This window comes from Eubalaena glacialis, chromosome 8, assembly GCF_028564815.1.
Source record: "Eubalaena glacialis isolate mEubGla1 chromosome 8, mEubGla1.1.hap2.+ XY, whole genome shotgun sequence".
In the NCBI taxonomy this organism is placed as follows: domain Eukaryota; kingdom Metazoa; phylum Chordata; class Mammalia; order Artiodactyla; family Balaenidae; genus Eubalaena; species Eubalaena glacialis.
In genome coordinates this window covers 72,936,806-72,963,960 of record NC_083723.1, presented here as the reverse complement: position 1 = coordinate 72,963,960, position 27,155 = coordinate 72,936,806, and the positions used below count along the sequence as shown (strand labels likewise).

The window sequence follows — 27,155 nt, the reverse complement described above, 5'->3', positions numbered from 1 at the left end:
CCATAAAATATGTGAGATAACCAACTGATTTTTTTTTTTTTTTCCCTTTAGCAAAGCAAGTAAGCTATCTCAAGTAGAAAAATCAGTGCTGCCCCATGGTTTGATTGGCTGCCCCATCTGCCATTTTGGGCATCTACTTGGATGGCCAACAATTTTTATGAATTGGCTCAGCTACCTTGGAGGCTGCTTAATTAAGGATTATACCAGGTTCCATGCCTTTGCCTCCAAATGGAACTAAGCACATCATTACATTTATAAAGATGAATACAAATGGGATTTTTCCATTTATCTCTCATTTCTTGTCACCCTTGACTGAAGGTTAAATTGTACCCACAGTTTTAATTTTATTTGGCAGTCAAATCAGGCTTTACTCTCCTTTCTTAGAATTCAGCTACCTCATGTCCCTTACATTTAGGTTGTAATGCTGAAAGAATTCTAATGTCTCTTATTTTTCCCAAGGAAGTGAAACACATTTCCACGGGGACATCTTCCATCCATCGTGATTTTAGGCTCTTTCTCCTACCAGCCGGCAAACCTTTGGAGTAATCCCTGACCTAGCCCTCTTCTCTATAGCTACATTCACTGATTTTCTCAATCCAATCTCTATTCTTCATCTAAAGAATAAAATCCTCCCAGTGTATAAACTACACAATTCTTTTTCTTTAATTTTAGAAATTTCTGGAAGCTGCAGCAAATCTTTGAAAGATATAGAGCAGTACTGTCCAATAGATCTTTATGCATTGATAGGAATGTTTTATATCTGCACTATCCGATATGGGGCCATTGAGTAACTTAAAATTGTGGTTAGTTCAATTGAGGAACTGAATTTTTATCTTATTTAATTTTAATTAATTTAAATTTAAATAGTCATCTGTGGCTTGTGGCTGCCAAATTGAACAGTGCAGAATAGAACATAACTTCTGATCAGTTTATAACAAATGTTTTACCAGAATATATTGTGAGGGGGATTAGATTTTGCAGCTAAAAACCTACTGCCCAGGCTTTGATTCTCTCGCTTATTTCTTTCTCATATAGCTATAGGCTTAAATCCAAATCCTCTGACTCTGACCCAGGATTTTCTCTCTCTGAGAACATCTGAGAGATTTTCAATTTTCAAATTCTTCAATTTTGTTGAATATTGAACATACCTCTCCTGGGTATCCAGAATGGAGTTTCAAAGCATGGCATTTGGACAGCACTGATTCTGGGGGCACTGGCCATTTTACCGTCTAAGCTCTGTCACCTCTAGATCTGGTTTTTCCTAAATATAGAAATAAAACTTGAGAACGTGCTAAAATGTGTCAAACTGCATACAAGCTTGGCACAAGTTAGCATATTTCTTAAATTGGAATGTTCCCCCCCTATATACATATGCAACAATTATTTACACTGACTACAAAGAAAGCCTATGTTTGTTCCATCCACTCTAAAGTGACCTCAATATTCTTTTAAAATGTTCTTATAAGTTCCCAAGTAATCATTTTTTAAATGCTTCCATATTTTTACACATGATGTGCAAATGCATGTCTTAGTTTTCCGCAGTATGCCAATATTGTTGGTTTTAAGACGTGGCAGACTTTTTTTTTAATGGTTTGTGTCATGCCACTAGCTTCTACCTCATGTTAGAGACACGACTGAAAACACCCTCCAGATACCTGGCACATATAAGTAGTTGGACCCCAGATGATAATACATATGCAGCTTTTAAATTCTATTCCTTTACCTTAGTTTTATTTCAGCTGAAAAGATAGAATTAGTGCTCAAGAAGATAAACAGTTCAGCAATTATGCCGATTTGGGGGACCTCTAAGCCCAAATGGATATGGAATGGCACCCTTCCATTTTAAATCATTTTCTATAAAGAGGCAAATGTAGAGTTAAAGGCAAGAATAAAGGAATGTGCAACCCAAAGGCTGTGCTCACTTTCAATAAAGACAGCCTCAGCGTAGTGTATGCTCACCATCAAACCACTCTTTATAGCACCCGTGCCCCCAGATCCACAACCTCTTCACATGATGAGAGAGGAAAGCAAGGATGATTGGTAGCCACATTATTCTTTAAGAGACCAGCCTCTTGGAAAAGGCTAGGCAGCCCCACACCACAGGGCACAAGAGAGCAAAATAGGAAGGGATCATGAAGTTCTTGTCAACACTCTGTTAGTAATGAGCTTTAAGACTGGACTCCTGTGCACAAAGCCAGTTCCCTGCCATTTTAAGACTTGGTCAGCTTCCTGTTAATGGACATGTGAGTTATCTGCAGGGAAGTCATTAGACTAAAGTCTCTCTAATGTAGTAACTATTTCTGTGCTGAGAACAGCCATTTGCAACCTCCAGAAGCACTTTAGATTATTTGATAATAGTGATGCAATCATGTGCAGGTTCATATAGGTTCATATAGAGAGAGAAAATGAAAGGTAAAAGGCAAGGGCTTGGAACTAGGAGAAGAATGTAAGATACCAGTTCTTAACTCTTCTCTAGTTGGAATTCACTCTGCAGGTTCATTACTAAAAAATCACTCCTTAAATTGCACGTTCTAATGTAGGAGGAAATGCTGTCTTTTGATGGAAATATATGAAATATTTTTTCTAAAAATTTAAAAATCTCTCCTCTGATGGCTCTCATATTTGTAGCACACATTACATCACAGAGTAGGATAAATCATTTTCCAGGTCTTGAACCGCAAAATGAAAACAAACACACCAAAAAAAATGTTTTCTTCATACTAACCTTAGCGTCAGCCCTGGCCACGTAAATAATTACAGTAATCCCTCTCCAAACACGCGTTGCAGTTACTCAGTATTTTAGTACATGTCAGCTTGATGTTCTACAGCTCTGAGGGCCCTGGTTCAGATGTTGGTGAGTCACTCTACTTGGAGATCATTTGAACAGTAGGGTTGGGAAGAGGAAAGGAGGAATGAGGATGGTAGAGAAGTAGAAATGTTTTCACTTTGTTGTCTTGATAAATCTGAAACTGAGGTCAGCACCCTAGGGCTGCTAGGCAGAAGGAAATCAAGACATATAAGACAGGCCATATGGTGAGCCATAAAACAAGGAAGACATTGGGCATTTAGAAAGAGGACACATCTATAGTCAGAGTAAAGGGGAGACTGGCAAAGAAGGCAGTATGCCTTGGTATGTAACACAGCAAAACACATTTACAAAATCTTAAAATAAGAGGCAGATCCTGCAGCGTATCTAACAGGAAAACGTTTCCATCTTAAGGTATGTAAAATAATATTGAAAATATTTTTACTTAAGGTGCTCTTCATTGTTTTATTTTAGTGAGCATTTAAAAATTATGAGATCTTTTTTGTATAAATTTACTCATAACTTTGATTCTCCTCTTTTTTCCATTAGTTGTAAGTCTCCCAATGAGGTGTTTCCTACCAAAGGACTTTTAGGGATATACTCTGATTTGGGAAAGAATATTATAGTCTTAAAAGACTCCTTTTACTGCATTTAGTAGGGTCAGTTTAATTTTTTACATGCATAGAAGTGGTAGAGCAGCAGCAGTAATATTTATTATAAATATCAACAGCTGCACTTGTTCATGGTACACATAGATGTGCCTATAGCATGCCAAATGCTCTGTCCGCAATATCTCATTTAATCCTGAAAATAGCTCTCAGATAGTTCTCTACATTTTCTGATAGTAACATTTCAGCTTATTTTAGAAAGTCTGTTTCCCTGTCCTCAATTATATTGTAGACTCAAGAGCAAATCTGTAAATATATCCCTCATTTGCCATTTTATTCACAGAAGGACGGAGACTAGGATGAGGCAACTAAGGTACTCAGCTTGGGTTCAGAATTCAAGGTGATGCCCCCCTCCAAAAAAAACATAGTAATCAAGATAAATTACATTTTAATGCAATATTTTAAAAAGCCTAAAGATAGCTTCAATGTTTTCTATGCTGTCCATCAAACAACCTTTCATTAGCACCCATTCCCCCAGATCCATAACCTCCTCCTTCCTGAACCCCAGTGCTGGTCAGGTTATAGAGAAATGGATGCATTTATTTACTGCTAATGGCACTGTAAACTGATAAACAATGTAGAAAACATCATGGAAACGTTAAAAGCTGTAAAGATACTCATTTGTGGCACATTCAAGAAATATGATTTAGCGTCATCTGAAAGTTCTGGGTGCTTGGGAATGCACAGATGAGGTTCTCGTCCTCACGGGCTTTACCTTCTAGAGTATCTAGGACAATAAACAAGTAATAAAATAAGCAATCTCAGAGAGTGATAAGTACATGAAGACATGGCAGTATGATTTCTTTTTAAAAAGAGGAATAGCACTGGAAAATTGTAAACCATATGAAGGCTGGGATTTTGACTATTTTGTTTACCTTTATATCCTTTGTACCTATGACAGAGCCCATCACATAGTAGGTGCTCAAGAAATATGTGTTGAAGAATGAAGGTGGTAAGAGTGTAGTGAGTGTAAGGAGAGTGAGAGGAGATGAGATTGGAGACTGGAGGCAAAGGGGTTGCGGAAAGGCCTTATAGGCTACAGTTGCGATATTACTTCCGATAGGAAGCCTGGGGAATTAAGTTTATGACCTAGTAATCTGACTCTTTAGTGTTTCTCCCAAGAAAACAAATCAATGGAGTAAAAACCTAGTTGCCCAAAGATGCTCATTACTGTGTTGTATATTAAATTATTAAAAAAGACTTGGGGACTTCCCTGGTGGTGCCGTGGTTGAGAATCTGCCTGCCAGTGCAGGGGACACGGGTTCAAGCCCTGGTCTGGGAGGATCCCACATGCCGCGGAGCAACTGGGCCCGTGAGCCACAATTACTGAGCCTGCGCGTCTGGAGCCTGTGAGCCACAACTATTGAGCCTGCGGGTCTGGAGCCTGTGCTCCGCAGCAAGAGAGGCCGCGATAGTGAAACGCCCGCGCACCGCGATGAAGAGTGGCCCCAGCTTGCCACAACTAGAGAAAGCCCTCGCACAGAAACGAAGACCCAACACAGCCAAAAATAAAATAAATAAATAAAAATTAAAAAAAAAACAAAAACTGCTAAAAAAAAAAAAACTTGGTACCAACTTAACCAAGATTAAGGGAATGGGGAAATATTTAGTATATCATGGTTCATGAACCCCAGTGGAATATTACACAACAATGTTAGGACGGTCTTATGAAGACTTTGAAAACATAGGGAATGCTTCATATGTTCTCTGAAAAAAGCAGAATAAAAAATTTTATGCATGCTAGCATATTAACTATAAAATTGTGAACTGTGATTGAAATGTAATATAAAAGATAAAAATAGTTGTGTTAGGGTAACAGAATTTTGGGTGATTGTTTTTCTACTTTACAAAAATTATCTTTAGTATTATTGTCACATTATTTTAATAAAAATATGTTGCTAAATTAGTATAGAGATTCTTTTTGGGGTTATGAAAGGATTTTGAAATGGATATTGGTGATGGTTGAACAATATTGTGAATGCAATTAATGCCACTGAATTGTACACTTGAAAATGCTTAAAATGGCAAATTTTAGGTTACATATATTTTACCACAGTTTAAAAAAAACCCCAGATCTCTTCTATAATCATCATTATGGTTTAGCAGCCTCCAAGATGGCCCCCCAATGGTCCCTGTCTTCTGGTCTTCACACCCTTGGGTAGTCCCTCCCACATTCTACTAGGATTGGTCTTGGTGACCAGTAGTATATGGCAGAAATTATGGCACATTATTTCCAAGGTTAGGTTCTAAAAGATTGAGGTTCCCATCTTAGCTGTCTCCCTCTCTCTTTCTTGGTTCACTGACTCTGGAGAAGCTAGCTGCCATGTCATGTGAATAGTTCCTCCATCTGGGAGAGGCCCCCATGGTGAGGAACTAAGGCCTCCTGCCAACAGCCATGTGAGTGAGCCACCTGGGAGTGGATTCACCAGGCCCAGTCAAGTTTCAAATGACTGTAGCCCTGGACGTCACCTTGACTGCAACCCTGTGAGAGACCTTGAGCCAGAACTACCCAGTTCAGCTGTTTCAGGATTCCTGACCCCCAGAAACTAATATGACCTCAATATGGGCTTAAGTTTGACTTTTAGGAATTTAAAGAGAGCTTTTTAAATGCAGGTTTTGAAAGGAAATTTTATGTGGAAAAAATGTACACCGTGATAAAAATTACAAAGAAATAAAATGATGTGTTTGCTCAGACCTATACACATAGAAGTAAACATCGAGTTGATAAAAAAATCATTTATCTGAATTATAGACTTATGAGATGTTTTTATTTTCTCTTATATGTTTCAGGATTTCTCTTATATGTTTCTAAATTCTCTAGAATGATCATGTCTTACTTTTATAATGAGAAAAAAAAAGATATAAACAGAGCTTTAAGAAGGATGATAGAGAGAAGAGAGCATCTTCATCTGAAGCACATAACATGCTCTACCCTCATTTGCTGTGTGACTCTTGCTGTATGGCTTCTCCTCTCTGAGCGTCAGTTCCCTCATCTATAAGGAGGGATAATGATGTTCATCTCATAGCTGGGGATGCAGAATAAGGGAGACGACTTGTGAAAAGTCTCTAGCATGTAGTAAATCCTCAATAGATGCTTCATCTCCTTTGTATACCTTCTCATAGTATTTAGAACAAGGGTGTCATTTGCTGGCTGATCATGTCCTTTGTGATAATCAAGGGAAATCAGATAGTTCAACAGGTAGCTGGTTCAGTGTGCGGCCTACAAGAAAGTCTGTGACGGGGAAGATAGGAGGCTCCTTTGTAGGAGCAGTAAGTATTAAAAGCTATTTGACTTTTCTTCCTAAAGATCATCAGGCCCTTGTAGAGGACACCCAACTCTTCAGTCTTAATCCAAGTCTTGTTTTACGCATAAACACACAGGCCAGTTCTTCTTGTATCATAATGAAATCATATATTTTCAAATTCCAGATGCAATGTCATAAGATAAAGAAGCTGAAATGATAGTCCACAGAAAATATATTTTTCATTTGCTCAGAACCAAACTTTAATAACCCATAAGCTCTGATCTAACTGAATTTTCTTTCATATTTATTTAAATGGGAGAACTGGTTTTGGTGATTTTCTCCAATCCTAACCATCTAATATCTTTAACCTACAAGACAACAATTCTTTTATTTATTTGTTTTTTTTAAGGGGTAAGGAAACATTCTCTCTTCTATATCAGCTCAGGATGCTAAACTATATGTTGTTTGCCTTAAAAAATAAACTTTCCTTTTTACATTTTTCTTGTTATCTTGGATCATGTCCAGTCTCTAAGGAAATAAACATGTGAAGAAAGAGTTCTGTGGAATGTTAACTGCACTGGTATTTTTCTTCCTTTTATCATGCCTCAAGATTTGCCAAAGTTGATATAAATTCACCATGCCTTCTTTAAAAAGCATAACAGCAAGGCATTCTTCCTGTAGGAGTCGGACTGTAAAAGGTGATTTCCTTTTAGTCCATTTGGTTTAAGCCTGTAAAAAGCATTAAGTGAAAAATCTGATATATTTGTTAGGGCATTTATTGCATTACTAAGTTATATTTTCAGTTCTCAGTGAAAGGTTTATTGAGAGGTTTTGAAGAGGTAAACTTTGAAGAGGTTTTGTTCAGGATTAAAGAATATTTTTTCTTCTCTTTCGGTGAAATAATATCACACAAAATGATACCTTTCAGGAGCTATTTTTAACATTGTTTACAGTCAAAGGACACACCGTTCCATTATGGTGAAGCAGATATCACCTTCCAAAACCAGCCTCTGTTGATGAGCTTTGTAACTTCTATAGGGTTTCAGAGGCATGAAAGACTGTGAAGTTACCATTTTCCATTAACTCAAGTCACCCTAATATTGATGCACCAGTAAGGTAAACTACTTTGCAGGAGTCTTTTAGAGTGAAAATGTTTTTCATATTGGACTAAATATTTATAACTGATCCATCTTAAATGTAAAAATATAAGCCATTGCTAAACTTTAATGTGGATTGATTTCTTTTTTGATAGATGAAGAGTTGAATTTAAACTCTTGACGCAATCTTTTATCATCTAAAAAATGAAAGTTGTCTTTTTCAGATGAAACAGTGCTATAATCAACCACTTTGAATTCAGGAAAATTGGATAATCGCTATTCTCTAAATAACATAAATATCAAAAACATCACAAGGGTAGAAAACTCATTAACAATTTACTTTGCTTCACTCTTGATTTACTTAAAAATGTTTTGAAAACTTGTGAAATAGGTGAAATTATATGATCCTTTTAATTGATTTAAACTTACGGTATGAAAAGGTCAATCTTTACAGCAGTCCTGTGGAGGAGAGGGCTACTAATTTTATCCTGATCTGTATCCAGAAGTCAGAAAGTTTGAGTTGTTGATGTCCTTCAGTTAACAATGGAATTCCATATGGGGGAAGGTCATGTCGTTATGAAGGTCTAGTGTTTATGATTGGATATAACAGTTAACAAAATAACTGGGAAGTTGGAAATCAATTCTGTTGAATGCACATCCTTTGGGTTTTGAAGATGTTATACACTGATTTTGTTTTAAATATTCTGTAAGTTTTATCCTTCTGATTACAAGGATTAATTATTATTACTGTATTTTATTTATTTTACTGAAATAAGATACATCATTTTTTACCATGTCCTTCAGTCAGAGGATTGAAAAGTAATTATTTGTGCCTCTTCTGCTGTTAACCACATTATTAAAGTAAAATACTAAACAAAAATATAGAATCATATGATCACTAGTCAACAAAATCTAGGAACCTTTTCCAAAATATAGGTATAATGCCTGATAGGTTTGTGCTATTCCTATATATGAAAAATGTCAGTGATGGGCAGCCTGTAACAAATCTTAGAGAAATTTTTAAAAATTACATTATATAGTTGTGTAGAATTATAAGTGATTAGATTTATATAAGCTACTAAAAAACACAATTTTACAACTCAAAAAAGTCACTGCTACTAGGTACTGGAGAAGAATTGAAAAGGAGATTAAAGTGGAGTCTCTGCAAAAACAATGTAGTGAGCCAGTTAACTGTTTCTTTCCTATAAGCAAGTTGCATGCAAGCATGATCTACCTTTGTGGAAAGTAAAAATAAGTTTAAATATACAGGGCTTTTGTTGAAAAGAATATAACAAGAAGTTCACTTATATTAGCTTTTCTTTGTGAATATTTTATGATAATATCTGCATCTATAGATTTATGAGATGTAAATATGAAAATCTATAGCTCCATATTAGCACATGGAAAAGGCTAGTATAATTACATAAGTTAGCCAATTCTTTAAAAGCCAGACCACTCTTTATTTGATTTCAGACTGAATTTAAACATTCAAAGACATCTCTTTTTTGAGGGGAGGGTAGAAAATTATAATAAATAAAATCAAAGCTAGGAAATTTGGGGTAAATATTATCTAGCTAAGCTCTGAAATCCAAAGCAAGAATTTAGTGTTTTCCTTTTTCTGCTCACCTTTTGGCAGTGTATAATACTCTTAAGAGTGTCAGTGCTAGCGTTTTCAAAAGCTCAATTCATTCACACCCTGCTGAGGGCTCTACAGCACTTTCTGTACTTTTCCACCAGATAGAGTTTTCTGCAAGGGCAACTATGTGTTGAGTAAGGGTTAGATCTGAAGGAAAGACCCAGCAGTGCAGATTAGTATGACTGGCTTTGGGGATTATTCATCTTGTTCACATTAAGACTGGACTCTCCCTGTTGTCTTTATTTAATATAGGGCACTGGAGGTGTTAAAAAGAATATAGAAAGAATAGTCTCTATAGCAATAGAGTTCAGAATTAAAGGAAGAGAGAGAAATACAGAAACATGTAAGGTATCTTTAAAAAAAAACTTTAAAGTAATCCAATAATCCCTTTACAAACTGAGTAACATACAGCTTTGTGTGTGTGTGTGTGTGTATAATCTATATGTATATGTATGTACACATATATTCATACAGTAAATCTTTGGCATGACATGTAATGGGCACTAAAGAGTCAGAAATTTGCATACGTTCCATTTTGTAAGTATGGCCCTTTGATTATCTGGATCAAATAAAATAATATGTGTGAAAACACTTTGTAGACTGTAGAGCACTCTACAAGTAGCACTATCATATAGCATTTTAACAATCAAGTAAGCTGACCATTATGGGAATGAGTGTCTTCCAGGGAGATTGTGTCATTAAACAGTTTAGCCAGAGTAAATAAATGAGAACTGAACAATTTTCTATGCACAACAAAACACAACCTATTTATGGAAGCTAATATAAAAATGTTACCTGTTTATCTTGAGGGGAGGACGCTCATTAATTTTTTTTTTTTTTTAACAGCAGTGTATTGACAAAGTCTCAGTGTAAAAACAACTCTGTCTTCATTATTAACATACCCAAGAGTCTTGCCTCTCATTTCATTGCACAGCCCAGCTCCTGGACTTCAGATTCACTGCACAGACCTAAATCTTTCCTTATATTAGTCTTCATTTTCCCCAAGACTTTATTCCAGTGTCAGGGATTCCCTTCATCTTCTGCTTGACCAGTTACTGGCCCCTCTTTGCAAAATGAATAAATTCAAGCCTGTTTTTAAAAAATAAGTCACTTTTTGAAAAATCACAGTGGTTTTATGACCGCAGTCTTCCCTCTAGGTCAGAACTTTGACAAGAAGGTGATTAAATGCACATTTAGCTTTTCATATATATATACAAAAGAGTGCTGTATCTGACAATTCTAGTCAGTACAGTTGAGGAAACAGTCAGACTTGTTTTTATTGGTGGGTGGACTTCTTCACAAATCATTTTCAAGAGATCAGTTGTTGTCTAATCCAGTGGCCAGTGCCCATGTTGGTATCTTTGGCGCAGAGACAAGATGTGCACTGTCAAATAAAAGGACCCAGTCCGTTTGGCTTTGCTCTGTGATGAGTGTGACAGTGAGTAAAGCATGCATATAGAGACCCTCCCCATCATTCACTCCAGGTCGCTCTATTTCCAACTCTGTGAGACAAAGCACACTCTTACGCTTCAGACATAGGCCCACAGTGTATGTCGTTCTTTCCCATCATAAATTGCAAGTGAGGAATATTCTAGAACATTTTGTTCTTTTTTTTAATTTCCTTTTAAGCCTTTATATGGAAGTCAGGATCTCCATTGAATGCTTTAATAAGTAAATTGAACCTGCTACACCTCTACTCTTTATGTCCAGCTTTCATGAGCTAAAATGTTAATAAATCCCAGCGAAGATTTTTATAGACATATTTAGAAGTCAACTCTTAGGAACAAAATGTAACTTGTTTTAGTTCTACAAGCAGATGTATCATCAGTTTTAGAGGGAGTCTTTTGGCACTACACGTGAAAAAACAAACAAAAAACCTTGCAGTCCCAGCTTATAAAGTAACTTTAAAAAGACAAGGATGAATTTCCTTCCCACTTCAAAAAAAAAAAGTCATCCTCTGAGGCATGTATACTTTGAAGATGTTCCTTAGGGACCAGAATTTGACTTTAAGATGTTTTTACCCCAAAATGATTGTTTACTTTTAAATTCATGTGTCTCAGGTAAAGTAAAACCTCTTGTAAGTATAAAACTTAATATAGTCAGTTCTCAATCGAAAACTCAGTCATTCAACAAATGCCGTGTCCCCACTCTGTACCAGGAACCGTGCCTCATAGGAAACGCCCTTTTCGCCTTGCCATTGCCCAGTTCTTCCTCTTTCTCACGCCATCATTTTCATCCTCTACTTTCAGTTTTCTCTACCCAACGTTGACAGTCTTCCTTAGTGTAGCAAAAGACTTTGGATTTGCTTTGCTCTTTATTTTCAAGATGGCTTAGAAACTTAGGTGAGCTTTCAAAGCAGTTAGTTGACAGGTTGAGTGAAGAGAAGTGAGAGGCACTGTTGGATCACTGCCTTGATGGCAGAGAGGGGAGCTGTGGTGGGTGAGCGACGGCAGGCCAGTATGGCTCCGCTCACCCTCCCTGCCTCCAGTTCACACTCAGGTTCTTCCTAGGTCAGAGGACATGTAATGTCTAGAGCTAGACAACCCTTAATGACCATCTGTTCCATCTTCCTCATTTCTGAGGTGCAAAAATCTGACCTGCACAAGGAATAAAGAAAATATCCTGCTCTATAGTCATGGTCTAAAGCTGTTTTTTGCTATTCATGTTACATTCTTTCATATTTTTTAAAAGAAAACTCAGGTAAAGTGTATGTGTGTGTGTGTATGTGTGTGTGTTACATAGATAAGGACTAGGAAAATGATGAAATTTGTTACGATTAGAATAGCAGAATACTATTATTTTCAACTGTATTAAAAGCCTTTGTTTGAAAGTTACTCATAAGATTCTCTCCACAAACATACTCTGAATTCAGTAGAGATTGTTTCTCTTCATTTTCATACAGATTTATAATTTGAAAATTCCTTAAGGTTTTTCCCAGGGAGTTTCCACAAACAACACCTTTTAAAAACAATGAATATGGAATGAACGTGACAGTTTCTGTCCCACGTACCCTTCCCCGTTTATGTGACCCTCCAGGAATGTAGAGCCGGCTGAGCTCACCCTGTGAGCTGACAGGCACAGTTCTGACCGCCTGAGGCCGACCCCCGCTCGGTGACCTGGCATCCAGCACTGAAATCCATAGGAGGGCCTCACCATTAGCAGTTGCATCTCCTCATTCGCTGGGACATCCCTTGAGGCTCCCCTGGGACACAGAAGTCCCAGTGACAGTCACTCACAGAGGGCCAGCCTCCACCCCTGATATCTGAATGTTCCTTGTGAAAAACCTGCAACACCCCATCTCTCCAAACTGCTCCCTGTGCTGAATTTCCTTGACCGGTCCCCCTGCCCTTTCACATCTCTAGATGGCCTGATCTCCATCCCTCTTGATCAAGATGTAGAGCCATTTGAAAAACTTCTCTGGACCCCTTTCTTAACCTCTCCCACCCCCAGCCTCAGACAATCACTGATCACTTTTCTGTTTCTATAATTTTGCCTTTTTCAGAATGTCATCTAAATGAAAGTATATAGTGTGTAGTCTTTGGCTTCTTTCACTTAGGATAATGCATTTGAGAGTCATCTGTAAAGTTGAGTGGTGAAGGAAGGCATGTTAGCCTGAAATAACTTCAGTTAGCTAGTTTTGGGGGCTTAATACAGGTAACCTAAAAGAATTAGTTTTAAAAAAAGAGGCAAGACAACAACACCAATTTAGTGTTATTCCAGGGAGAAAGACCTAAAAACTCTAAGTGTGGATGATTTTATAGTAACTAATTAGATTATAGAGATTATAAATATTTATCTGTAGGGGGAAAAACAGTCTCTTCTGCTACTGCTAAAAATCACCTAAAATGTTGGATAAAATACAAGCACATCCGTTCAAATGCATATGCATAGCTGAACCAAGAAGAAATTAACTGAAATCTCCAGGGGCCAAGAATGAAAAAAACAGAATAATAAGTAAGTGCTAAAGTTGCAGCTGCCCTTGAGGTATTGCTAAAACAGGAACGTGGAGCCACTTGAGGGTCGGGAAACAAGGCTTTGGGCCTGAGAAAGTTAGGAGGGCATAGGAGTTGAGATTCCCCACAGAGAGTCAAGACCCTCAAAGCACTTCAGCCAGTAATGGGCTGGCTAAAAAAAAAAACTGCTTCCAGCAAAGAGAGACTGCAAGGACAACTGTTTGTGTTGCCCTTGGCTCTGAATGGGGATGAAAAAGACTCCGCTGAGAATTCTACAAGCTTAGGTTTAAATTTACATAGCTCACTTGGTCTCAGAAACCAACAGAAAGAACTTGGAGTACCTAGGTGTTGAGAGAGCTCCAGGGCTCCTAGCAGAAGCAAAAGAAAATCCCTATAGAGAAACATATTCTCAACCCAGGTGCTTCAGGACTCCCACAGATTATCAAAGCCAAGCATGAGCCCAAAATCCAGAATTATAAAACGTGACAAAGTCATTGTGAGTGAGGGTCAGTAGCAAAAGCAACAAAACTGGACTCTTCCACCTCACCCAGAACTTCAGCTATTGGGAATTATCAGACATAGAACAAAACTATATTTTAAATATTGTAAAGAAATAAAAGATCAAATTAAAAACTTGAACAGGAAACCATTAAAGTTGAAAATGAAAATTTGTCAGAGATTTAAAAAGAACTGATGAGAACAAAATGAATAAGGAAAACAGCATATTAGATGCACCTGATTAGAGAGTTAGTTGAGCTGGAAGATGGCTCTGAAGTAATTACTCAGAATGGAGAACAGAGAGACTAACAGATGGAAAATATGAAAGAACAAGTGAAGACATGGAAAATTTAATAAGATGGTATTACATTGGAGTTACAAAACAAGGGAAGAGAGAGAATTGAGCAAAGGCAATATTCGGAAAGTAATGGCTGAGATCTTCTTCCAGAATTGATGAAAGACATGAAACCTCAAATTCAGGAAACACTATGAATACCAAGCAGGTTAAATCAAAAGAACCCCATACCTCGCAAACTGCAGAACTCTGAGGTGGAAGAGAATAGCTAACAGGCAACAAGAAAAGCCTGTGTAATGATATCTTCTGAGTTAAGGGAAAATGCTTTGAACCTAAAATTATTTCTCCAGCTGACTATTATCCTGTATGAAAACAAAACTGAGAGAATTTGCCACCAAGCTCTTTAGTCATAGAAAGAACTTCTGAAGTTTGTATTCCAGATACAAAAAAAGTTATCTGGGAAGGAATGTCTGAAACATGAAAAGAAAGGTGATTAAATAAATGATAAACATGGGTAAATCTAAATAATAATAACCAAAACAGTGTTTGATGCATGTCCTTATGTAGAAAGTAGAAATAAAATATTAGACAGTATAACATGATAGGACTAATGTCATCAGAATTCGAGTGTTCCTGTGTTGTTTTATTGTTTGGCAGGAGGGTAAAGAGAAAGTGTAACTTTGAACTTTAAATAGTTAAAAAGTTAAGGAGCCATACACTTGGAGAACTAAGGGTGAAGGTATATTCAAAGTGTGGAAGTTTCTTCAGATATCCTTGATGGTATTAAAAACACTAAACCAACTTACCCCCAAAGACGACTCCACTGGCTGAAGCTTGGGCAGTTGTGTGGTGTTCTTGGTCTTATATTTATTAAGTTTCTGGAGGGCAGTGGAAGTTATTGCCAGGAACACAGCATGACCTCTAAACAGACACGTGAACTATACAAATTCATTACTGTTTCACCAAGAAGGTCCATCAGAGGGCTTAGGACACAGGAGGATTGAATTAAAACCAGGAAAGCACATTACAAGAGTTCTGACCTAGGTGGGCTAAACCTGGGGGAACTTCCTTTCTGTTGCCTCATTATTGGATTTCAGATTTGCTGAGGCTTGCCAGGAGGATCATTTCACGTCCCATTAATCCCAACCTCATATGCAAAGCACTGAGAATTTCAAATGTAGTGTATTGTAGTAGACTTCAGTTTCCTTACATCATCCTTTACATCACTTCTGTGTTCTATATACAAAAAATTTTATTTTTTTATAATCCTATTGAGTGTTTTTTTTAACCTAAATTAATATGGCTCAAATGAATTGACCAACTTTTGTGAAGTCATACACAAGACAGTCCAACCAGTGTGACTTTAACAAATTTATAGAGGAACTTAAAAAGTGGGGCATTACCACAAGGGTAAAAATATGTGAAGCAACTTACAACACTGCTTTTGTGGAGAAAAGGCATCAGGTTCTGGGCTGGCCAAGGGATGGTGATGCACTGTCATCCAACTAGACTGTGAATGACTGGTTACATCTTGTAAAAAATGAAGATTCCTGAAAAACTGTCAGCATGTTGCAGGTCTTGGGAGAGTTCTAATGCTTGTTGTCTTAGCGTTAATTGAAAATGGAATGAAATATGAATATGCAGTGAAGTTCATGAGGCAAAAGTGGAGTGGAGATTTTGAAAGGCAGCAACTTTTGTATATGGAGAAATATTGTCCTAAAATCCTGCTGCACTTCATAGATACCAGTAGCCATAGAGATACTGTTGAAGTCAATAAAGCTGGGCTACCTGATGTCTTAAGTTCCTTGGAAATAGAACTTTAGACAGGACCCAATTTATTGTGTATATTAGCCAACATGTAGACTTGGTGAATAATAAGTCTAATGAAGCTTTCATAGGAGCATTGATCAGCAGTTTTATCAGGCCTCAAGCTTAGCAGAATTGCAGCCTCTGTGTTTGTATTATGATCAGCCTGTTTGGAAACTTAGCAAAAGATTCTTGCTGTTCAGCATTTAAAACATGCTTATCACTTTGATCAATTGACCTTTCCTGAAACCATGCAGTATTGGGTTATAAGTTTTCTTCAAATCTATTCCCATTCCAGAATCTTATCATTATATAAGAAATTTAAAGAGATTGGGTGCCGAAATAGCCAGCACAATGCTTGTATGTTTTTAATATCATGCAGAATTAAAATCCCAGGAACTATCCTCTGTGGTTTGTCCCCTCAGTCATTTCAAACATTGATAGTAGGGCCTATATGGCTACTTGCCTGCTACTTTATGTCTGTATCTCCCATATTTAAAACAGTATACATCAGATTTGTGTAACCATAGATTTTGTTGGCTTTTGACCAAGTCTTATGATGATTTTTTCTTAATGTCTTTCTATAAATCTCATTTCATGCTGTTATGAAAACCTCCATTTTGAAAATCACAAATCTCTGGTTGTAAAGTTCATGGAAAGTCCACATTGTACAGAAGCACATATCTTTAATGTCGCCAGACAGAAGTGTCTTAAAATTAATTTAATGTTTGCACTTTAGGGTGCAACTTAAAAGAGAAGGCCTGAAAAAAGAGTGGGAGTGAGCATTAAGTATTTTTGGCAAAACATTGTGTTTGTCTCATGTTGGACATATGGAATATGCCCTTTAGTTTAGTCAGTATTTTTTTTATTGTAGACATGATTTGTTGTTGTAGCTTAAATAATTCTGAATCAAAATTTCTGAAAATCCTTTAATTTTTTCCAGTTTTTATTGGAAGTTGTTTGCTGACTATTGTTGTTAGAAGTGTAAATTTTTTGCTTCTCTCCCAATCTTTCTTACAAAAAGAGAAATTTGTTTCTGCTGACAAATTGAGCAGACATCTGATATTTTATATTCCTGTTGAAGTGTATAACTTAATATTTGTATACTTGATAATTTGTCTTATTATGTAATTGATAAATGGTGCTGTATGTTGATGTTTGTTCAATCATATATTTATACTATCTGGATTGTATGATTATAGTTCTTTGGGAGAAATAATTTATCACTGTACACCAGCTTGTAAAAACCTAGTGCTAGAGGTTAAACATCAAAATAAATATTGAAATACAAAAAGAAAAAGAAAAAGAAAAGAGTAACTAGTAAACACATGGAAGTAGGATGTATAATTTCTAAAATAGAAGATAGAAAATGTTGAATTTTAAAAGTCAGTCCAAAAGAGGGCAGGGAAAGAGGAAAAAGATAAGGCAGGACAGAATAGGATGCAAGATTAAAATGGTAGCAGTAATTCCAAATATTAATATATCAGTAATCATGACATATAAATGGATTAAATTTTCTCCTTAGAAGACAAGGATTGTTTAATTGGATAAACATTAAACCCAGCTATGAAATATTTATGAGAGACACCTTAAAATTATGGATATGAAATATTAAAAGACAGTGACAAAAGGTATGCCAGGCAAATACTAAGCAAAAGAAAGCTGAGGTCATTAAATTAATAAGAAAAAAAATGAACTTTAACCCAGAAAGCTTTATTAAAGATAAAGAAGTTCACCACGGAAAGATTAAGGACTGAATTTACCAGGAAAAGATAACAGCGCTAGACTGTTAAGCATTTAATTACCCAGCTTTACAATGTATAAAACAAAACTTGGCGGAATTGCAAGGAAAGATTTTTAAATCTACCATCACAATGGGAGACTGAAAACAACCACAATCATTCTAACATTCTGATAAGGTGAACTTATGGCGTGGGATAAAACTTCCAAATAAGGTATCCCAGAAGTATCATCTCTCAGACCACTTAGATGGACTCAAAAAGTGGTTCTGGTAATGATGAAGATTCTGATGTTGAAAATGCATGTGGAGAGTTGGAATAAAAGTGGTTCTTGAAATACAAGTGAGGATATAGCAAACTTTCTAAATTAAAATTTTATGTGATAATTCAGATGTTTATGTATAAACCAGATAGCACAAATAAGCATTTGATTATTTTATTGACTTTATTAACAAGTTTAGTCAGTTTGGGGGAGGGGAAATGTCTTCTTGGTTAATTCCTTATATTTAGGTCTATATGCGTTAAATCTAAATGTGATCAACAATCGATTGCAAAATCAGATACAACTTTAAATATTTATAATTCTTCAAGGTAGTGAAACCATGCTTCAAGGATGATTTATGGCTTGTTGGAGCTGGAAGGACTGCAGACATAATGTGGTTCATCACTCTTTAACAGAGTCAGGCCTAAAACTCAGATCTAGTCTCAGTCTGGCACTGTCGTTGTGTTTTATCAAAGCTGTATAAAATGGATACCAATGTATTGTTCACCATGGTTACATACAAACTGTACGTTCAATATAAGTGCAGTTTTTACCATGAAGTCTGCCTATCTCAAACTTTGCATTTGATATTTAGAAACATATTAATGAAAAAATTTTAATAGCAAAAGAGTCTTAGGAAGAGGAAGGAATAATTTGGATGGCCCTGGACCCTATTAAAAGAAAGAAAGAAGAAAAAAAAAAAAACAGAATTTTAAGAATGCCTCCTTTTCCTGTAGACAAATTTCTCTTTGCCAGGTAGAGACATTTAAAACCAAGATACTGATCAGTTTTTTTAAAAACAGCCATTACAGCAGCCAAACACTGAACCCATCAGTGAGACCTTCACCTATGAAGATTTAGAGAGAAGTTCTCTTAGATTGGATCTTTGGAGTAATATTTTTCTTTGCTCTTCTCCCTTTTTCTTCCTCTGCCCAAATTCATGACCTACTTTCCTCTTCCTCACTCCCAATCCATCCCCCTCCCCCCACACCATAGCAATTTTATATCAATGCTAAAGAGCTGCTTGAGGAGGGGAAGGGAGAGAATTGTTGGTCACGAGGAAAGATGTTTACTGGCTAATGGCTTGTTTTGTAGCTTCAAGGCTTTTGAAAGAATACCCACTAGCAGGTGCAACTTTTCTTCACATTCTTCTGGCTGCTTAAGAGTCACTGTACTTACTTCATCTTGTAGAAACTCAGGAATCTGTGGGTAAAAGCCTTTAGGAATGATCTGAGAGCTTGGCACATGCAAAACCACTTTAAGAGTCAACTAGTTCTGGGTGGGTTTGAATCTGCTCAACCTGCTAATTGAGCAAACCATTACCTTCTCTGACTTCCACTTAGCTCCCCCTGCTGTTAGACGGAAACAGAGTTATCTTGTCCGAATAGTAGAGTGTGTGAAAAGTGCCTAGGAGAGCGCTTGACACATGTTCACCTACTCATAAATGGTAATCATTATTAGGAAGACTTTAATTATCATTTTTATGTTAACTCTTTGGGTTTGATTGCCCTGAGCAGTGAAATAGAGATTCCATGGAAAACAAGGCTGGGCTGGACAGTGTGGTCTGCTACCCATTTGAAAGTAGTACCACATGGAAGATTTTACTCCTCTGCTTTTTTGGTAATCTTGAGACACATATTTTCTCTCTACTGTCGTTTTAAAGGTCATCTTGAATTGATTCAGTCCCATATGGTTTAAGCCTATCCCCTTTGTTAACCTGCATGTTAATATTATGATTGTTAATATTTGAAAGGGTACTTATTCCAATAATTTTTTGTTCAATGTAAGAAAATGTAAATTCTTAAAGGAAAAAGTAACTTCAGTAACTAGAGAATTTAATAGTAGATTTATTTTAATTCTCCTGGTTATTTTGTATTAATTTTCCTGTAAATGTATCCAGATGTGTATGCAGTACCTATATTCTATGAACAAATTCTGGCAACTATTTGATAAATTATCTTCTGAAATCTTCTACCTTGGGACCTAATTCTATCCTGAAAATATCAATCCTTTGCTTATAGTAAAATATGTTACATCAATGAGGAAAGCGAGAGTAAAAGCTGGTTTACAGTAACGGATACTCTAGGAACTAATGTGAATTCTGCTTCTTTTTATTTTCAGCAGGCAATTTAACTTGTTTTCTTGGCCAGGAATAAATAAATACTGAAAAATTAGGTGAGCCTTATGTCTTACTTAGGGGATTTTCTTGTTTGTTCTGATTTCTCTCTTTTTTGCTTGTGTTTTCAGGCTCAGCTATGTGAATCATGCAGAGGATCTGGCCTCCAAACTCCTACAGTGTTCCCCAAAGAACAGACTATCAGCACAGGCCGCCTTGAGCCACGAGTATTTTAGTGACCTGCCCCCACGGCTATGGGAACTGACTGATAGTGAGTATGACAAATTCGAAACATCCAGTCGAAGCAGGGACATGATTTTAGCATCTATGTGTAACACACATGTAGAGAGGTTCACATGTTTATATGTGCATCTCTCTAATATTATGTATGTTTGTATATGCATTGCCTGTATACGTGTGTGTGTGTGTATAGAGAGAGAGAGAATGGGGGGAGGGGGGTAGTGTGTGTATATATTTAGTGGAATCCTGCCATTCAATTGCTAGCTTACCAGACACAGGAAGAAAATGGATTCCTTTTTTGCTATCTCTGCTCTGCAGTCAGCAGCTGCATGTCTTTGTATTTGATTATGTGTGTGTCCAAAAAAATGATCTGAGCAGTCATAAAGGAAAAGGAAAATATGATTTACATATTTAGTGCCTTATGCATATAGTATTTTTTAGCTGGCTGCAGTACACAGAGTAGAAATGATTCATTTCTGTTTGATTCTCAGAGACAATCTTGGTTGTAACAATAACCTTAAAAAGGGCTGCTATGCAGTGAGCTGACGAACAGAGTTGGCAATTGGCTAATGCGCTGAATTGACATGTAAGAACTGAAGACATGTAATTCATTTTAACTACAGATGCTGTTGGTATTCATACAGAGCTCTTCTCTGGATCTCTTAAAACAAAACACATTCCTGGGTGGGTTTTTGTTTTGTTTTTACAAAAGTGTTCATATTTACACAGCCTTTTTCAATTACATTTTAAATATTTGGGGGAGGATTTATGACTAGGAGGATCTCATCTTTCTTCCAAAGTGTGAAACAAAATTCTTGTGAAATTTTGCAAAACACTATTGCAGTAAGAACACTTTTGTTCAATGGTGATACATTCTTTCCAAATGCCAGTGAAAGATATTTCTCCTCATACTGTTTTCTTTTTGCCTTAAAAATTAATATACTGCGTATATGGATGGATATTATAATATCATTTTTAATCCTTGTGTACACATCACTTACCATAGACATACATAAAATTTATTTCTTTATTCTCTTAGACTTTTTCCCCCCCATGATAGCATTGGAGTCTCCTCGACAACAATAACGTTTTATTTTGGAACTAAGTCCCAAGTAACAACTCTTGGGTATTCCTACCCTAAATCTTTTCTGATACCTCATATTTAATTCTAATTACTTTTTTTTTAACTCTAAAGTAACTATAGATATATTAATCCACTACTCCCCCATGCTTTGAAATCTTCTTCAGTATTTCATATATTCCAAGTCCATATTTATCCCATATTCTGCCCTACTTCCTTTCTGAAAGTCTACCCACTGACCATTACTACAGCTATCCCCATTAAAAAAAAAATTAAAGATGAAATCCCTATAGAAAAATAATGAATTGGTAACACATCTTCCCATACTGAAAAAAAAAAAATGATGCCAGTGGACTCATTAGTTTATTGCTCGTCAAACTCAAACATATGGTTTGTTTTCTCATTCAGTATAACTTGCAACTTGATATCACTCCTCCTTGGTGACATCTCAATCCCATCTGACTTGATGATTGAGTTTAAGCCGGGATTTTGATGGTCTATGAATTCTGAATTCTGTAGTAGTACTTTTCTGTTAATATGGACTTATTACCCACTTGGCACTTAGTTTATCAGCCAGTGGTTAAATCCAGTTTCTATCAGTAAGTAAATGCCTACACATTATCACTCGGCAGCAGGCTGCCAATGGAGACAGCCTTGTCCCTGTCAGTAACAAGCACAATGTATGCAGAACACCAGAGGGGAATTAAAACCACAAAAAATACCTCAGGGTGGTATTTTTAATATGAGAATTTAATTTGTAATTTCACAGATTAAGAATTTTGGCTGCATTAATCCCTTTATCAGCTCACAGCAGGCTATTTGCAGAAGCATAACCATAAGGCGATATTCATTGGCAGAAACACGTCTTTGCATAACGTTAAACATCAGGAGCGGTGAAACCTTTTGAAGGGGGGAGAATAAAGATGAAAAATCATTATATTTTTAAAGCAAGATTCTGCTAAATGCCTCCGGTAACAATTTTGAGTTACAGAAATGCTATTTCTGTGTCTAGTAGATAATCATTATGAAGCATAAATCCAGTCGCAAGAAAGGACAATCCCGGTATTAAATACCACAGTCATTTCCATTTCGAACAACATGGTAGTCCTTGTAAACATGTTTACAAAACAAAGAATTCCTAGGCTTTGGAGACTTTGGGAACTAGTTCTTTTAAGTGAAATGACTGGTTTTGGTGACTCTGTTATCTAGGTTAATATTCTGCAGACTATATTTAAAAGTTCTTGAAATCCTTAAAATTAAATTTTACATTAGTGTGGAGTCTTATAAAAGTTCACCACCTGGCAAATGGCAGCAGCAGCAGCAGTGCCAGTATCCTCATATGCTTCCTTTTCAAGGAGATTTGGAAAGAGATCCATCTGAAAAGAAGTGTAGCAGAACCAATAAATGGATTGTCTTATCAACCGAGTCATGGTTTCTATTAATCAGTTTTAGGAGCCTCACATTAATATGTAGTCTATTCAGGATGCAATAACAAAATAACTTAGACCGGGGCTTAAACAACAAACATTTACTTCTCACAGTTCTGAAGGCTGGGAAGTCCAAGATCAAGGTGTCGGCAAAATCAAGTTTCCTGACGAGACAGCCACCTCCCTGTATCTTCACATGGCAGAGAGAGGGAAACAGTGACACCTCTCTCTCCCTCTTTCTCTCTCTCTCTCTCTCTCTCTTTTTTTTCATATAAAGCCACTAATCTCATCCTAAGGGCCTCACCTTCATGACTTCATCTAACCCTAAATACTACCCAAAGGCCTCATCTCCAAAAACTATCACATGGGGGGTTAAGGCTTCAGCATATGAATTTTGGAGGGACACAATTAAGTCCATAGCAGTCACATTCTTAAAGATGGGTCATGGCATTTTTTTTTAAAAGAATGTCCACAAAGGGAAAACTCTTATGCAAGCAGAAAGGAAACCCAGGTTAAAAGGAGAAGATTGTAAAAAAAAGTAAGTTCAAAGTGGGCTCCAGTCTTCTTGGCCTACTTTAATATATCAGACCTTTTGAGAAGAGTATCAAGTGTTATTAGAACCTTGGTTACACAGAGCACTGCAGTCATTCCACGAGTTCTTATAAAAATGAAGTTGTATGCTGATGCCAGACTGTTATTTGCTTTGGAAGAACATATAACAGTATAATATCTTTCTTAATTGTACTAGTCCTTAAAACCTCACCAGTTTACAAAATGCCAAAATTTAGAAGCAATGTATTCGTGTGCCACTGAAGCAGGAATTATAAATTCATCAAGCAAGAATTATGGTACAGTTACCTGGAGATCTGGCGGTTAAAGCTGGCTAATTCTAGTGGAACCCTGTCATTCTCCCTCTATCCCAAAACCCGAACAGCCTTGCCCCACTTCTTCACAAAGATTTAATTGCAGGGAAGTAAATGGAGGGCTGATTTAGAAGAAATTCATTACTTTTCCCAAATACACCAAAGGGCATTCTCCTGTGTATACTATCAAGTTACATAAATTATTGAAGCTGAACCACCCTTGTCAAAGTAAATGAACAAAATACACTTCATAGCGTAGAGTCCTTGATTTTATTACATTCATTTGCTAATTCACAAAACTCAGATCTGCAGGAAAAGAAGGCCAACAAATTGGTGCAGTGTGAAGAGCACTGAACTGGGAATCAGACCACCTGGACTCCAGCTTCAGCGCCGCTGTTAACTAGCTGGGCAACTTTGGAGAAGTGCCTTAGTCTCTGTGGGTTCCCAGTTTCTCATATAGAGACACAGTGATCCCTAAGGACCTTTCAGCTCTAATGTTGGTAGGGTTTCTTACTTATTCCTGTATATGTCCTATATATTATCCTAAAGCAACATTATGCCATTAATGGAGCTCCATGCCATCTTTTGAAAAAGAAAACACACCCTGTTCAAACATACTTGCTGCTCTAGTTCCTAGACTTCCATCCTCTCTTGACTCCTTCTGAGCCGAGCTTTTATACCCAAGATTCCACAACTGCTGGTTTTAGTCTCTATCCATTGGTCTTTCCCCAGCCCTCATCTTGATCCATCAGCATAATTCAACACAATTGACCACTATCTCCTCGTAGTAACATTTCCTTCACTTGGATTCCAGGACAGGACATTTTCCTTTTGCCTTCCTAAACATTCCTTTTCATACTCCTTTGCAGGTTTCTCATCTGCCAGACTTCTCACTCTTAGAGCGCCCTGGGGCTTAATCCTCAGATCTTCCTATCTGCGTATGCTCCCTAGAGCCTAGATGATCTCATTTAATCTCATGATTTAGATATCATCTGTGTACACTGACAGCTTCCAAATTTCAATCTCCAGTCCCATCTTCCCTGACTCCAGACTTGCATATACCAGCTGACTACTTAACATCTCCATTTGGACATCTAGTAGGCGTTTGCAACTTCATATTACCAGAACTGAACTCCTTATCTTTTCCCCCAGACTTGCTCATTTTGTAGTCTTCACCTTGTTAATAAATGGCAATGTCATTCTTCCAGTGGTTGGAAGTTACCCTTGACTCCTCTTCTTTTATCATACCCAAACCCAGTTCTTCTGTAGACCCTGTTGGTGCTACCTTCAAAATAGATCAATAGACCATCCTCACCTCTCCACTGCCATCACTGCCCCACGTCACTCACCGTCTTCTTTCACCTGTATTTTTACAATAGCCGTCTAACTGTTTTGCCTGCTCCTCCTCTTGCTCCTTAGAGAGGCTTTGCTGTTTCTTCTTTCTTCAGTTCGTCCTTGCTCTTCCTCTAGATATATCCATGACTTGCCCTCTCACCTTTCTGGGTCTCTGCTCAAAGGTACCTTTACCTGGGAAGCCTTCACTGACCTGCTTCCAACACTTCCTGTTTCTCTTCCTGCTTTATTATTCTTCACAACATTTACAACTAGTTGATACATTTGTCTGAGTGTTTATCATCTGTCTCCCCTAAGTGGAATCTACAAAAACCAGGGTTTCTTTTCATTCTGATTGATACACTACAGGCTTCTGAAAACCTAGAACAGTGTGGGGCTCAATAAATATTTCTTCAAAGAATGAATGAAAGAATGCACAAAGAAAGGGCAAAATATGTTGTTTCCAAATTCAAGCTTATTGTTCGAGATCAGAGAAATATGAGAGATCAGCTGAGCTGTGGTGTGGAGGGGAAGGCAGACTATCCTGTCATATGTGTGTGTAAATCTGTGTGAGTGTGTGTGTGTGTGTGTGTGTGTGTGTGTGGCTGTGACGACTTGACATTTCAAAGACCAACGCATACCATGATGTTTTCTGTGCTGGACATCCAGCATTGCATCTCAGCCTCCAATTTTGAAAGAAAAGATTCTAAATACACCTATAAATATGTAAATGAAAACTTTTCATTCTGTCCACAGTGTCTTCTATTTTTACCGTCCCAAATGTAAGATTGCAACCAGAAGCTGGAGAAAGTATGCGGGCCTTTGGGAAAAACAATAGTTATGGCAAAAGTCTATCAAATAGCAAGCACTGATGCGCACAGCATTCTCGAGAGAGCACAGGTAAGATGACCTACTTTACTTGGAAAGTAATTGTGAAAAGACATTGAGTCAATCTTTCAAACGAAATATTTCAGACTTATTTTTTCCTAAGTATCTTATGAATCTCTTACGTTTGTTATGGCATTCATTACAGATTCTAGTGAGGCAGAGTGCTGTCAGTCATTTCTGTATTTTTAGGCACTTGCTGGCGTCTAACCAAAATGGTCCTTTATTTATGTAGTCATAAGCAAACCATTTTAGTCATAAGCAAACCATTTCACTACTCACCCATCCTTCATAGAGGTTAGAAAATGGTTAACCTCGGAGGATATCTAAGCCACAGACCTGCTTCGTGTGGCCCACACAATTTTTTTCCTTGGTTGCTCTCATTTTAAAATGAGGAGATTTTACACAAAGTCTGGGTTTCTGGCTTTTCTCTAGAAATCAGCAGCTCTGGCAACACTAAACTCACATTCCTGCCAGAAGTTTGTGTATGTAACTGAACTGTGGCTGCCTCCTTTGGAAAGGACATGGGCTCCCTAGTTTAGCTTAGTGGCCATTTGATCCACTTCACCCATTCCTGATTCCTGGGTGGCCCCTAGTACAGACCTTATTGTGGTGAAGCATTTATTTATTTTTTTCCTATTTGATTCTTTGACCTCTCCTATTCTGCAGATGGAAAGCAGAACCTAAACGAGATAGTCTCTGAGCATGTCAGCCTGTCCTGGTCATCACACAGGCTTTACAGAAACAAGCATAAGATGGCAACTTCTGAAAAGGCTGTGTCTTTAGTGCCAGTTGGAAATGTCTGGATTTTTTGGAAGTCTACGCCTATATATATCTCTTCGTTTAATGCAACATAACTCTGAAGCAAATATGGAACCAACTTTTTTGTGGGGAAGGCTTTTTTATTTGCTAGCCCATATTGTTACTTGCTTGTGTGGCTGTTCAGGAATTAAATGTTCCAGTGAATTGAAAGATACAGACAGCATCATCGCAAGGGCTCCCCTTCCTTCCTCTCTCTCTTAATGTGAAATATGTTAACAGGCTGAACTGTCAGTGCATTAAATGTCCACATTGTCTTGTGGGTGATTAGTCAATACATTTGGACTTAGCTTTTGTGTACGCTCAATGTGGAGGTCCGTTTTGGCCTCTCAGGAGTATGGTGGTGATTTATGAATGATTGGAGAAAAGATTCCCAGATTGATAAAA

At 37.2% G+C, this 27,155-nt stretch overlaps 1 protein-coding gene across 4 annotated transcripts in view; it reads left to right on the top strand.

Moving 5' to 3' along the window:
- CDK14 (cyclin dependent kinase 14) overlaps window positions 1-27,155 on the top strand; it is a 595,554-nt gene that overhangs the window by 486,518 nt on the left and 81,881 nt on the right. For 3 of the 4 annotated variants that reach the window (XM_061198583.1, XM_061198580.1, XM_061198584.1), the window contains 2 exons: window positions 20,253-20,392; window positions 25,821-25,964. In XM_061198583.1, coding sequence (XP_061054566.1) covers window positions 20,253-20,392; window positions 25,821-25,936 — 256 coding nt within the window. In that variant the 3' untranslated portion in view covers window positions 25,937-25,964. Of the gene's footprint in view, window positions 1-20,252; window positions 20,393-25,820; window positions 25,965-26,618; window positions 27,001-27,155 lie in introns of those variants that run through there. The other variant, XM_061198582.1, reaches the window with a different exon arrangement.